This window comes from Quercus lobata, chromosome 12 (assembly GCF_001633185.2).
Source record: "Quercus lobata isolate SW786 chromosome 12, ValleyOak3.0 Primary Assembly, whole genome shotgun sequence".
In the NCBI taxonomy this organism is placed as follows: Eukaryota; Viridiplantae; Streptophyta; class Magnoliopsida; order Fagales; family Fagaceae; genus Quercus; species Quercus lobata.
The window spans coordinates 6,201,110-6,215,128 of NC_044915.1; the positions used below are offsets into that span (position 1 = coordinate 6,201,110).

At 36.0% G+C, this 14,019-nt stretch overlaps 2 protein-coding genes across 2 annotated transcripts; one reads left to right on the forward strand and one right to left on the reverse strand.

The window, feature by feature from the left end:
* The first annotated feature begins 143 nt into the window (after positions 1-143).
* LOC115970709 lies at positions 144-1,771 on the forward strand. Its single transcript, XM_031090296.1, has 2 exons — positions 144-357; positions 963-1,771. Exons 1-2 carry the CDS (start codon positions 186-188, stop codon positions 1,481-1,483), a joined length of 693 nt encoding a protein of 230 aa, XP_030946156.1. The 5' UTR covers positions 144-185; the 3' UTR covers positions 1,484-1,771.
* A 3,296-nt stretch (positions 1,772-5,067) lies between these two features.
* Positions 5,068-7,791, reverse strand: LOC115970741 (NAC domain-containing protein 71-like). Its single transcript, XM_031090348.1, has 4 exons — positions 7,136-7,791; positions 6,260-6,537; positions 5,837-6,136; positions 5,068-5,749 (listed from the first exon to the last, which is right to left on the reverse strand). The coding sequence occupies exons 1-4, from the start codon at positions 7,290-7,292 to the stop codon at positions 5,540-5,542; spliced, it is 945 nt and encodes a 314-aa protein (XP_030946208.1). The 5' UTR covers positions 7,293-7,791; the 3' UTR covers positions 5,068-5,539.
* Positions 7,792-14,019: the final 6,228 nt, after the last annotated feature.

The window sequence follows — 14,019 nt, forward strand, 5'->3', positions numbered from 1 at the left end:
AGCAACATCATGGGACCTTTGGGCTCAAGGGTACCACTTTGATCTAGCCAATAGCAAAGTGACACGTGTCCTTAATGGGTGGACAAGGTTTAAGGATAAGATATTGCATTTGATGATGTGTTTTTTGAGGACCGTATGTGGAAAGTGTGAGGTAAATGGATTAGTCATCTACAGTCTACAGATAGATGGCTGCTTGTTGCATCTCAAACACCATATGTTATGGGAGGAACAGAAGCCCATATAGCTTATTTGGTTGGAACATAGGCAAGAAAAATTTTGATGAGAGGCCACAGACCACGTACCATGATATCGATCTTCCTTTCTCTCTTTCTTTGGTTGACAAAACATTCCTAAGGGGTACTCTCTCTCGCTCTCTCTCTCTCTCTCTCAATTGCTATGCACATGCATTACTAAGAACATAATAGATAAGTTTAGCAAAAAAAGAACATAATAGATAAAATCTATTAATGTGCATCTGTTTTCATAATATTAGCCTCAATCTTTATGTCCTTTCCCAGATTAATAAGGATTTGAATAGAATTTTGATAAGACTTGGAATCATGTGGCGCATCAGAGAGTAAACTGATCAAATCACATGGTCTTGGGTTGTTCCTTGTTTTATTCTATATGTTTTGTATGAAAAGGTATTCTGAACCCTATTAGTAAATCTGGCCAAAAAGAAGAAGACTATAAACTATGACAATTCTCAATTCTGACACATATTTGGACAAAAACTAAGTAAACTAAAATGTTTAATATACGTCAAGAGTCTTATAACTGAAATGTTTAATATATGTCAAGAGTCCTATAACTTAACCAGAACATTTTGATGTTTTTTAAAAAGAAATTTAGGGTTCAAGTCCCCCACTTTTGTGATTATTGAACTATAAATTTTTTTTATTTAAAGAAAAGTATTAATAAGCTACAATCAGTGACCTAAATTTCTGATTGATTATGATCAGGGAGGGACCTCAAATGCTGCTACAAGGCCACCATTGATGGATTTAGCGCGACTAGTTTCCACAGTTTTTGTGACTTTAAGGGACCATGTGTGATAATTGGGTACACAAACAAGTCCTTCAAGTTTGGTGCATTTAGCCCTGAAGGTTATAGAAGCACAGATGATTATTATGATAGTTTTGATCCATTCCTATTCTATTGGGCAGACAATAAGAAAATTGAACCCATCATTCTACCAAAGATAGGAGGCAGTGGTGCAGCCCTTTTTGATTATTCTCGGGGTGGGCCCCAATTCGGGGCTGATGGGCTGCTCATTGGGCCTCCTCTAGCCCCGGTTATGGGTGGCTTTGCAGGGCCAGACACCAATTCAGGCATTGGTGATCTGAGGCAAGCAAAATCTAGACTAGGATTGTCATATGCTAAAAGGGAAGATGGGAAAGAGTCTCTTTTTGGAGATGAGACTAAGGCTACCCTTGAAGAAGTTGAAGTTTTTTGCAGTCCTCAAATTGCAAGCTTATACTGAAGTGCATGGAACAAGTAAGAATAAAAGTTTATACAATTTTTGTTGTTGTTGTTGTTGTTAAAGCGTCCAGATTTCTTCGAGTACTATTATTAGGCTCTTGATTATAGGTACATGTTTCTTTTGTAGCAGGTCATGTCTATAGTAACATATATGGTCAATCAAAAATCATTTTAGCCACCTCATTCTTCTCAAAATATGTGAAAAGAGTTGTCAAGTATACAGAACACCTATATTACTACTTTTCAACTATATATCCATCAATGAACTTCCATGTCACACTTTTTCTTCTTCTTTGTTTCATTGTCAATAGAGCATAATCGTTAAAGGGGTTTTATTAATTACCAAATTATTTGTTTGCATGGTGAGGAAAAGCAACATACATATGCATTCTGTACTTTTAAAGCCAATAAGTAGGTGTCAAAGGAAAAGCAGTAGGGGGCGGGAGAATATATGTCTTGGAGAATTGCATAGTGTTGCATGAAAAGAATGTGGATTGTGGGGCATGTAGAAAGCAGTCACACAAGTCAAGATTCTTGCCAAAGTGAGGGAGGGGCGGGGAACAATTTACAAACTTTGGCTAAGAAATAAATTTTTATTGAGTACTAGCTAGCTAGCACTTTTTTATGGCCTCGTTGAAGCATTGCTGCTACACATTTGCCCTCTAAATTTGAGCAATGTTCATAACTTTAAAGAGTCACAATTCATTCATTTCATTGGTTATCCTTGCGACTGAGTATCAATTTCTCAAAGAATGTTTTGAGTTAGTTTATTCCCAGAAGCAATTCAAGATAGAATATAATAGAATGGATTACTTGAAGCTTCTTCTGCCTTTCTTTTCAAGTTTGGTTAAGGGATAAACGTGGGAGTTTAAAAAGGTGGTACTTAGTCATGAAGCTCTTTGCCCCTAGTAATTTAGGAGGTTTCTCTTCATAATGACATCAAATGTATAATTGCTTGAGGGTTCTCTATGAAAAAAAGTGGTTTCATTAACAAAATATACAAATGTAACAAGAACCAATAGTTACTAGAAAGTAGTATCTTCATTCTTACAAACACCACCCTGACAATATATAGGCATAGACTATCAAAGCTGAAGCTGCCAATTTGCACACAACTCTCTATTCACTCAGAGTCTTCATCTCAATCTCTGCTTGCAACTCAATTTATTTTCTCCAATAGGAATTGCTGCAATATGAATTTGGCCTTCAATGTTGTTTTCTTCTGGCCAAGAATCTTTTCTTGCCAGGTTATTCTATCAAAGGCAAAACTCTTTTACAGATTTGTTCTGATATGAATCAACCAAAAAAGATGTGATCCCTTATCCCCAGTTCCCTTTTGCAGAAGAGACTTCCTTGGTAACCCCACTGGAGCTGTCTGTCTTTTGTGGATAAGGGATAGCCTGTTTTTTTATTATTATTAGCCTATCAATAATGCAATGCTTTTTTATAGCTTTAGAACACCAGACAAGATGGTTCTACTGTTCTATCACAAGCAGCCACCGCCTATTGCTTCTCATGTTTGAGAGATGCTAAAAGAGGGAAAGTTTCTGATGAATGCCTCATTTGATGCATCTTAATAGAAAATTAAAAGATAACTGGAAGTTGATCTATCTTGAGCAGCTTCCACTCAGTAGTGAAAGCTTTTAATAATCTACAAATATCTCAAGTTACCCCACTAAATCAATAGGAAACCAACAAAAAGCTCAAGAATGTGTCTAAAAGCAACTTCTAAATGGAATGGCTTATCAACATGGATTTAAAAGTGAACTTTACCCTTAGCTTTAAAACTAAAGAGAACATTACATTTCAAAAAATTCAAGCAACTTGACAAACACAGTCATTAAAGAAAGCTACTTTGGCAATTGAAAGTTGTGACAGAAGCTCTCTTCAGTTCACATACCCAACTGCCTTTTCATTTGTTCCTTGCAGTCTTGCAAAATTAAACATCTTCACCTCATCAATCCTACTAAGTTAAATGGCGCAAACATTACAATCCAAATTATAAGGAAACACCTAGGCATCAATGTCTAATATATACTGAAGCTATCCTCTCTAAGAATATCTGAACAAATTTGAACCACAGGGAACATACTATAGAGATGGTCACTTCAATATAAAGTATGTGTTCATTGCAACAGGAATACAGAACACTATGCATGTCCTAGCACATAGATGAGTAGTTATTCCATTAGAGCATCAACAGTGGGGCATGTATATGCCAAATGTTAGTAACATTTGGCATTTAAGCCCCAAAACTGCTCAACAATGGGAAGGCCAAATGCTATAAGGCCAAATTTATTTTGAGATATAGCTACAGTACCATCTCAAATGTAAGATGGTACTGTAGCTGAATTGCATAAAAAAAATATTTTTTTAATCCTCTCAATTCTCTCTCCTCTCTCATTTTAACCCGGTAATTTCTCTCTCCTCTCTCATTTTTTATCTTTCTTTTCTCTCTCTGCTTTCTCTCTCTTTCTTTCTGCTCTCTGATTCTTCTCAATATCTTCACTCTCTCCGGCAACTCTCTAGATCGGCGTTGGTTTTCTAGATCGGTGGTGGGTCTCTAGATCGGCAGTGGGTTTCTAGATCGGTGGTGGGTGGGTGTCCGCTATCCTTTAAGCTTCCCAGCTGTGAATCCGCTTCCTTCAAGCTTCGGCGGTGGTGGGTCTGGTTTTTGACAGTGGGTTGCTGGGTTTTTTTTTTTTTTGGTGGTGTTAATGGGCGGAGAGGGTGGTGGTGGTGGTGTTGACTGTTTTTTGACCGTGGGTTGCAAGGTTTGCTTTTGACTGTTTGGTGTGTGAGACAAAAATATTGTGGGTTTTTTTGTTTCTGTTTTGGTTTGGGTGTTGGGGGAAATTCTTGATATAAACGAAAATTTGTGTGAATTAATGTGAAAGTTGATTGATTTAGATTTGAGGGAATGAACCCAATTTCTGTGAATCGTTTGTGTGTGTGTGTGTGTTGGCTCGATTGATTTGGAAATGGAGTCCGATTTTTTTGAATCGGTGTGGATCGTGGCGGGTCGTGGTGGCTCTGGGGCTGAGGATCGTGGTGGATCGGCGGGTTTGGAGTTCTGGGTTAATCTATGGGTTTGATTTTGATTTTAATTTTGTTAATCTATGGGTTTCTGGGTTTCGGTGGCCATGAGTTTGTGGCTGGTGTTTCTGGTTTTTCAAGAAAACAACAGTTTGGTATGTTCTTCGTGGTGGTGGTTGCAGAGGTTATTTGGGGATTGGGTTTTTGTTTTTATTTGGGTTTTAGGATATATTATTTTATTATGTAAAAATATTATTTTAATGAATAGAATAGGAAAATAAAAGTTGGGATGTTGGATGTATTGAAAAATGGTATGGTATAAGTGATAAAGTAGCTTTTTAGGATGGTAAAATAAGATGGGATATGAGATCCGGATGTGGATGCTCTTAGCATACAGCATTAGAAGGGAATTCATGCATAAAGACGCTTCCATATGAACTAGGTAAAGAAATAAGTGTTCTAACATATGTGTATGAATATATATATATATATATATACATATAAAGAGAGAGAGAGAGAGAGAGAGAGAGAGAGAGAGAGAGAGAGCATACACCAGAGAATAAGAAAAATTTATAAAACATTAGATTACTAAAAGTAAACCAACTTCCGGTGCAATCGATAAAAGTGATTATCACCAGGGGGTACTAGCTTACAACATAAACAAGACATTGAGAACAGACATGCCTACTAAACCAACCCTGGTAAAAAGCATAAAGAGGACTTCTACAGCAAGCCCTTTCTGCTTAATATATAAGAAAGGGTTACACATTATTTTCCATTCCAAGAACCAACATTAAAAGGCGTTGTCTCAGATACCCTTCTAGATGATAAAAATGCAAGGTACTCATAGTTGATAAATCCCACCCAAGGCAGGTCCTGCGTAACAATCACCAAGTCATCCTCATGCAACCATCGATCACTAAGTTGCCCCAAACTCCCAACTCCACTTGCTTGTCAGAAAACTGGAGCTTGGTCATTCTAATATTGCATTGAAAATAGAGCTGCTATGATCCTATCCTTTTCAGTAAGGATGTGGATATCTCAGCGAATTGGTTTGGTCATAGCCTTCATATGGCATATGTTCATTGCCAAAAAGGTCCATGTAGTTTGCATGTCCAGAGTAAGGTGACATGCAGCCAATTCGACTCAGATCCTCAGCAACTTCAATTTCCCCTGGAAATTGATACTGTGGAAAGTATTCAGATACAGCTTCTTGAACTAGTGGATAATCCTGCAGTAAGCCAAGGGGATATGTTTCAAGAACTCTAAAAAATATAAAATAATTTACTGAAGTTCCTTTATTCCTAAAATGCAATACCTTTGATGAATCAAGAATTAGTTCAGGTGCGACCCAGAAACTTGTGGGATTGGTCTCCATCAAGGAAGGCTCAAACTCTGCCATTGGAGTAACTTCAAGTGGAGGGGTGATAGGGCTAGAATATTGACTCTCATTTTGCAGGTAATTGGAGATGCTGATGGGCTCATTCGAGGCTCTAGTAGAGGTGAAATCCACATTGCTCGAACTACTTCCAACCCTCTTAGCTTTTGGCTCTCCGTGATCATTCATCTTCTGTCCATTCTCATTCTTCTTTATAACGCGGCACAAAGCAAAAGGTCCCTAGAGAGAATGACCAAATAGAATATAGGTCTCTCAGACTATATAAGGGAAACAAGCACATTTTTCCAAACAAACTTGAGGAACATTTAAAGTTAAACCATTACACAAGTCCATAGATTTTACCTGAAAACTTGATGATCCTAGTGAAAGATCATCAGAGAGGCGATACTCATGCATTACCCAGTCTGTTCGATCTCCTAAAGGAGCCCGTCCACGATAGAAAACCAAGGTCTTGCGATACCCAGTCACAGCATCCTGACAGACAACCTTCCGGTCTTTCCCAGTGGCTTTCCAGTAGCCAGCTTTGGTGGCTCTATTTGTTCTTGAGCCATTTGGGTACTTCCGATCCCGGGGACAGAAGAAGAACCACTCCATATCTCGTTTTGGAAGGAATGATTTCTCTGCAGTCCACAGCTTAGACATTAGATTTGAAACCTCTCAGAACAATCAAATTAAAAGGAAAATGAAAAAGAAATCATTTGGAGGAGTAATTGTTCTTTCAGTGCTTTCCTTTTCATCATATTCTTTGGAGATAAAAGTACTCCATATGAACCGGCTTTTAGAGGATAAAAGTTAAAGGCCCCATGAGAAAAAGAATTTTTATAACAGGATTTAGTCATAAAGAAGAATGATAAAAGAAATCAAATAAACAAAACAAACAGAAAAGTACTTTTCCAGCACTAAAGAATTCTCAGTTCACATTGGCATAAAGTTCAATATAATAAATCCATCACTAACCACATACACTCTACCCTGACTGATTTCTAGAGCACCAATGTATAGGTTGATTTTGCATTGGTCCTAACTTGTCAACAATCTCCTACTCAAATCTAACTTTAATTCAAACCAATACAGATGGTTATAATGATTGGTTTCACATTCACTTTCAAATACTCACTCATTAATGCTCATATTTTAAACAGAGGTGAAGATGACAACAAAATTGATATAATGTAAAAGTGTGTAACAAAACCTCAATAAGACTGATTTGAAGTGTACCTGGCAACTCCCATGGATCGAATTTGTACAAATCGACTACGGGAATAACTTCCAGCTCAATTTCAAGCCCCTCCACTTTTCTTTTCAGGTAATAGCCCACCAATTCCTCATCAGTTGGATGGAACCGAAATCCGGGTGGGAGTGATGCCCCTCCCATAGTTACACTCCTCTAGACTATCTAATTCTCTAAAAGCAGCCAAGCTAGAAAAAAGAACAGATAGCAAAGCTTGCAAATTTAGGCACAAATTCTCAGAACTTTGTTGTTATGTGCCTACACCTATTAAAAATCTGGAAGATCCAAAAATAAAAGCTTTTTTCAACAATAGATTTCTTGTCAAAAGCCGAGTAAAACGTCAATAGAATGCATCCGTTAAACAACGGAATCATTGTCTGTAGGATTCAAGCTTATGATGTGGTGCAATTGTAGCCCCCACTAACCCCCTTAAATAGTACTCACAGAGCAAAGTTGAAATGAACAAAAACTTAAAACTTTAAGCAATACCCAGAAGCTGGAACTGCTTAAATTCAACAATTACACCTCCAATTCAAAGTTTTGAAACTGAGAATGATCAAGAACTTCTACCCAAAAAAACTAGTTAGAACTTCCAAAATTGGAACCTATTCAAAAACCCAGAAGCTAAAACCATTCAAAATAAATTTTTAAAAAAAAAAAAAAAAAAAAAAAAAAAAAAAAAAAAAACAAAACAAAAAGGTGTTTTGAATGTGTGGGGACTACAATTGATAGAAAGGTCAGCAGTGTGTTCCAAGAAACTAAAAAGAAAAAGAAGAAGAAGAAGAGGAGGAGGAGGAAGAGGAAGAGCAGAGTAAAAACTTGAGGCAAATGGAGTGTGCTATATATAGCATATTGGGGGAACCAACAGTCCAAAAATACACACCGAAAGTTTTGAGATTGCTTGTCTCAAGCGCACCCAAAATTCCAAAGGTGTGGCCCACATAGCTCGAACTCAGTTCACACACAACAGTTATAGTTACTTCGCGCCAAATCAATTTATGACCGTTGCTTCAATGGCTTGAGTCTAGTTTGTGTGTTTGGCTCTACAAAAAATTCTGGGACATAAATACTACATTCTAGCACCCATACTTTTTGTTTTTCTTTGGCTAGTAAAAGGGGTCAAAAGACAATATTTCACGAGTCACTTGTTTAATATTCCAAATACTGCATGTATGATAAAGAAAAACAAATCATATAATGATGATCGTTTCTAAAACCAACCAAAATTTTCCCATGATTTTTTGATTGCCTACAGGTTATCTATCAACTGTGACCGTCCAATGCAATTCAATTTCCTATTCCTTTTTGACACAAAAATTTGAATCCTTTCCTATTGAGCCTTTTTTCAATTCAATGATTGAGATTAAATATCCGTAGTGTACTTTATAATTCCACCATCAAAATTACAAGGCATATGATATGCCCATCATATCATATCACATGCAAGAGATTTTTTACATGGAGAAGAGTTCCAATTAAATTAAGGAATAATATTATCATCTCATTACAAATTAATTATGTGATCTCAAATGATACATATATATGATAACCTAATAATCACATATATTTACAATCCATTATATTAAATTAAAGTTAATTCAAGAGCTTTATAATTAAATTGGTTCACATAGTTTGGTGTTTCTAACAGAATTATCTAAACTTTAAATCATTATAACTATCAAATTATAATAAAAGTTACGAAACAACTAAGAACTTTCATTAAATAATTATATCTTTTTTTTTTTTTTCTCTTAATGAATACTTTGGTAAGCAAGATGATGAGAGGCAATAGTATGAATATAACTTTTGAGAGACCTCACTTCCTGAGAGTAGTGAGCGGTCAAACGCGGCATTGATTGGGGAATTTGGGCTTTCTTGGTCGTGGCCTCCAATTTGAGCTCCTTCCACATCATCTTGAGCAGGACAAAACACTTTCGCTTTTTATTTATCGAAGTGATGGTGTCATCAACCGGGCCCCTCTCTCCAAAAAGGAAACGAAAGTCACGAAAAGTGTTTACTGAGTTTTTGAGGCTTCGTGGAATGACCAGACGCACCTTAGTGAGTGGACACTTTTTAACCCTTCTTTTTTTTCCTTTTTTGAATTCACAGCTATGTAAAGTATACCTCTTATTAATCCCCATTTAGTGGGACCAACGAACGTAATGCCTAGTAAAGAATCTATTTGGGTGGTTAATGGGACACCTTGCTACTACATTATCAAAATGGAGAAAGGTATAATTAGAAGACTCGCTTTAGGAGTTAGGTGGAGAATGTATGACCACACGGGGTGTAGTTTGTTGGTAGGAGTTTTTGTCCTAGCACTCAGAAATAAGCGGTTCGATCGATAGTTCCAGCAAGCCCCCTGTGATATAGATGGTATTACCCATTACTGTTACGTGGTGTAGGGTCGATGAGTTCACACCGAAGACCCTTTTTTTTTTATTTAGCAAAAAAAAAAAAAAAAAAAAAAGGTGGAGAATGTATGGCTACACTTACATGTCTAATGGACAAACTTCCACCTAGGTTGTGATTAACTATATAATGGAATTTAGTAAGAATTCTATTAGCTATTAGGACTTCTTGCTTTTCATTACTTTAAGAATTAAGAATTAGGAAAAGTAAGTTGGAGCGTGCATTCAACTCATCAATCATATGGTTCAATCTAACGTAATCTAACGCGTTACCTTGGGTTATTTTTTCATATATTAATGGGTTGGATTAAGTTTATTTTTGTTTGTTTTTGATAATTGGGTTGAGTTAGCTTATGTTCAAATTGAGAAAATTTTCAATCCAAGTAACCCAACCTAACTCATGCTATTAATAATTTAAAAATATATGTATTTTAAGTAGAGTTTTTCACTAGTTGATTTGAGTCAATTTTGGACTCAACCTAGACTCGATTTGATCACATCTAGTGGTAAAAGATGAAACCTGTCATTATCCAAAGAGAATCAATGCTTTGGTCCAGGTTAGTTGTCCATAGGTAGCAATCAGTGATCAAAACCAAATAAAAATAGAGACGAGGAGCGTTTCTTCGCCAATCTAGTCATAGATCTGGAAGATCTCCAAATTTGGTCGAAGATTGTGAGATCTCCACCAATTTGTGTAGAGATTCCAAAGGTTTAGGTTTTTCTTTGGTTGGGTTGGGTTCATTCGATTCCCAAGTGGAAAAATAGACACTCAACCCATTTGAGGCTAGTTTCGGATTACTCAGCCTGTCGTTGACTGACAACAGTCACCAAAACCAACGAAATTCGAACAGCTCGGTTTGGGTTGAGCAAGTGTGTCAATTTGGACACTCATTTGGATAGCCCTAATTTTAAGTTTATTATATTCTTACAAAATGGTCTCAACTTGATCATACAACCAACTTGAGGTTGAGTTGGGAATTTCTCAATTTTAGAGGTCACATTAGATGGGAGAGGTCTTACCTAAGTGGGCCTTTTATCACTTGCATTAGAACGGCTTGGGCTTGGAGAGAGAGACATTGTTTTGTTCATTGAGCATTCATATTGTTGTGCTTCTATTTCCTATGATCATTATTGTAGACACCAAATTTTGTACCAGTTAATACTCTTTATTCCTCAGCCCAAATGAGGGTCTTTACATATGTTAAGCAAGGGTAACTAAAGTATTCTCAATAATTTAAAGGTAATCAAAACTCAAAAATGTTGAAAATGATGTTGAAAAATGGCATTTGCTTACTATTTTACCAATATCTTTTGAACCACAAAGAATTTTTAAATGAGTTTTTTTATTTTTTATTTTTATTTTTTTATAATCCGGTTGGAAAGTAAATATCTAGGACTTCAAAATGGACATAACTATTTCTCAATTTGGATTTAAAATGAGTAAGTTATGGTTGTTTGAAGTTGGGGGTAATAGTGTTGTCAGAAAATTAAGGTTGTAGGCAAGGCTGCATATGCAAGCTCAAATGTGCACATGCTTCAGGGTTGCGTACATAGAGCAGCCCCAGCAAGCCTAAACTTCCAAATTTGAGCCGCAAATACTTCAATCTTCAAGGGAGCACCACATAGGTGTCTAGGAAGCTCTAAAACCCTCTATAAGGCCTCAACAACAATAATTTCATTTTATAAATAGTCACTTTATGCCTCCATTTCAAATCACTTCAATAGAGAATGTCCTTTTGCTATTATCCTTACAAAAATATATTTATTTACTCTAATCTATCCGTCACCAACACATTAGCACGTTTTTTATTCTCCAAAACCTCTCTCTAGTAGTCATTAGTACGCAAAAACTTGTTTTCAATTTCATTTTTAAAAAATACTTTGTCCTTGAGTTGTGATAGCAAAGTTCTATAGTGTTCTTTAATTTCCCTTGCAATTTCAATCCAAATTTTTTGTTGTAGGAAGTGAAGGGTCGGTTAAAAGCTTCCAAGCATTGATCCATAAGCAAGGCGAGTCTTCTCTTATATGATTTTTTTGCTTTGCATCCACATGAGTTTGACGTATTTCATTTTAATATTTATATTTGATTTATTTTATGACCATGCCTCTTTCCTTGTCGTGTTAATCTGATATTGAGTTGATCAAATTTAGATTTTAGGATTTCTCATGTTTTTCCTTAGTTTCTATGGTAATTATTAAAAAGAAATTCTAAATTACAATTTTTTGTGATGCATAAGTAGTATTTTGATCCTACGCATGCTTGATCAAGTATGAGTTTGAATTCCGAACCCAAAATGGTTAGAAAATTTTATTTTGATTGATTGACTCTCACATGTTTTGTGATTTGTTTGACTCCGAATATTTAGGATTACAATAGTTAAGTATTTGCCATAATTTTATCTTTGAATTATTCCACATTTAATATTATGACATTTAGAGTATGTTTGGATTGGGCTGATTTCCTCTACGTCTGCGTTTTTCCCTTTTTTTTTTTTTTTTTTCACGTGTTTTTTAAACTTGCGGCTACTGTTTATGCACTGTTCAATGAACAATAGCCGCAAAGTTTGACTTTTCTAACTTTTTTTCAACCAATCAGTGCACATCGTGTACTGTTCACGGACCTACAAATTTCACTTTTCAGCAACTTTTTCATTAAAAATGGGTCTCACGGTACTATTCACACATTTAAAAATTATTTTGCTGCAGTGTTTTTCAATTTTCAGTTTCAGTTTTCAGCTGTATCCAAACGGACCCTTTGAATAGAATGTTTCTTTGTCAATGCATGCTTCTTTTAACTTGAGTTGGTTTGATTTAGTTGTTGATTTTCCATATCCTAATGTTTGATTTGAATTTAGTTATTGATTTGAATTTCATTAAATAAATTCATTTAGTTATTGATTTGAATTGAATTTCAAATGTTTCCTTCTTTACTTGATACAAGTTTGAAAATATTTACTTATGTGTTTTAAGTGTGTGATTAGGATTAGAGCTCCATTAATAACTTCTTTATTTAAACATGGCCTATCAACTCTAGTGGAGGCTAGTCAATTCGACTAGGTGGGCTTGAGTGTCTATTACCTTCCTAAGCATGTATCCTAACTATAAGTGAACAAAAATCAGTTACCAATCCCGAATGGATAGAGAGTTGACATGAAATTGCCCAATACAACTAATTTGTAGAGAATAGGTTTCTGATGTCAACTTCTGTATGCTTTAATGGTTTAGTTTCAAGTCTATTGGAAAAACAACAAGTAATTTGTAAGAAAGAAGAAGAGTTCAATGTTTAATTCTTCCTCGGGTTAGTCCGAGGATCTCTAGTTCATATAATGTTCAAGTTTCGGTTACAGAGTAATGATACACATAATATATTTCTCTTTCAAGTTTTTCGTCCCCCCATCTTGAGGTGTTCCCTTTCTTTATATAGCTATTTGAATTGCATCCCAGCCCTCCATCACTACAGCCACTGATCTTTCTTTGGATGCTTATCCCATCAGGGTTTTGCTAGAAGTGGTAGAATGTGCTGCAAACTATGAGGGTACTGTTCAGGGGTTATTCTGCCATTAATGCGACCAGCTAAGTTGGTGCAGTGTATTGAATGTGGAGGTGATGGGTACTGTACCTGGATATTTCCCTTCTTCTTTGCTTGCATGTTTCTGCCTCATTCCTTGGTATTTTGTCTTTTGATCCAAGTGGCCTACTCAAAGCCCCCGAGGAATGCTCACTACTCTTTGGGCTCCTCGGGCAGTGGGCCTCTTCAGCTTCAATTCTCAGGCTCTTATCTATGTATTGGATTAGAACTAATGAGGGAATGGGCCCTTCCGTCTCCTCTGGTTGGGTCCACAAGGCACTATTCTGTATTCGAATCTTACCCCTCCCACACTAACTATGAACATAAAGTCTAATGTGTAGTTCTCTACAAGGGACTCAAGTTGGTTCTTGAACCTAAACCAGGTGATGAATCTCAATTCTCTACCTCATGGCCCATTCAACTGAGGCACACTCCCAAGGGAAAACTGTCACAATTATAACTTGAGAGACATATCCAAGAGACTCAAAGACTAATTGTGAGGAGAAAAATCTATTTTAAGGAAGTAGTGTCAAACACTAGCCTTGATCATATCTACATTTTTCATTCTATACACATCTGGTCTGTGGGTGGTATTTTAATTGTTTTACAGATTTCTTGTTTACATAATCTATTTGTTGTATTTTGTATACAAAATCTATTTATTTTCTTTCTCAAAAAAAAAATCTATTTATTTTTCTTCTTTAGAGAATCTGTTTGTATTATAATATCTGTGTGTTGTTCTTGTGAGATCCAAAGCTAGAAAGCTCACACCCAAAGTTCACTTCTGTAAATCCTTAATTCAATTTAGGGGCCCTTACAAACATTGCGCTGGACTTTGACATGTATCCCAATTTTGTTTTATTTAAACAATTAACCTCATGCATAATAGGTG

What these genes read in the sequence shown, in the direction of transcription:
- LOC115970709 (XM_031090296.1), top strand. Translation starts at nt 186, where the DNA reads ATGGCTGCTTGTTGCATCTCAAACACCATATGTTATGGGAGGAACAGA. An exon ending in TGACAAAACATTCCTAAGGG is followed by an intron (nt 358 to 962) that starts GTACTCTCTCTC and finishes GATTATGATCAG; the next exon opens with GGAGGGACCTCAAATGCTGC.
- LOC115970741 (XM_031090348.1), bottom strand. Translation starts at nt 7,292, where the DNA reads ATGGGAGGGGCATCACTCCCACCCGGATTTCGGTTCCATCCAACTGAT. An exon ending in TAGGATCATCAAGTTTTCAG is followed by an intron (nt 6,137 to 6,259) that starts GTAAAATCTATG and finishes CATTCTCTCTAG; the next exon opens with GGACCTTTTGCTTTGTGCCG. An exon ending in TAATTCTTGATTCATCAAAG is followed by an intron (nt 5,750 to 5,836) that starts GTATTGCATTTT and finishes GGCTTACTGCAG; the next exon opens with GATTATCCACTAGTTCAAGA.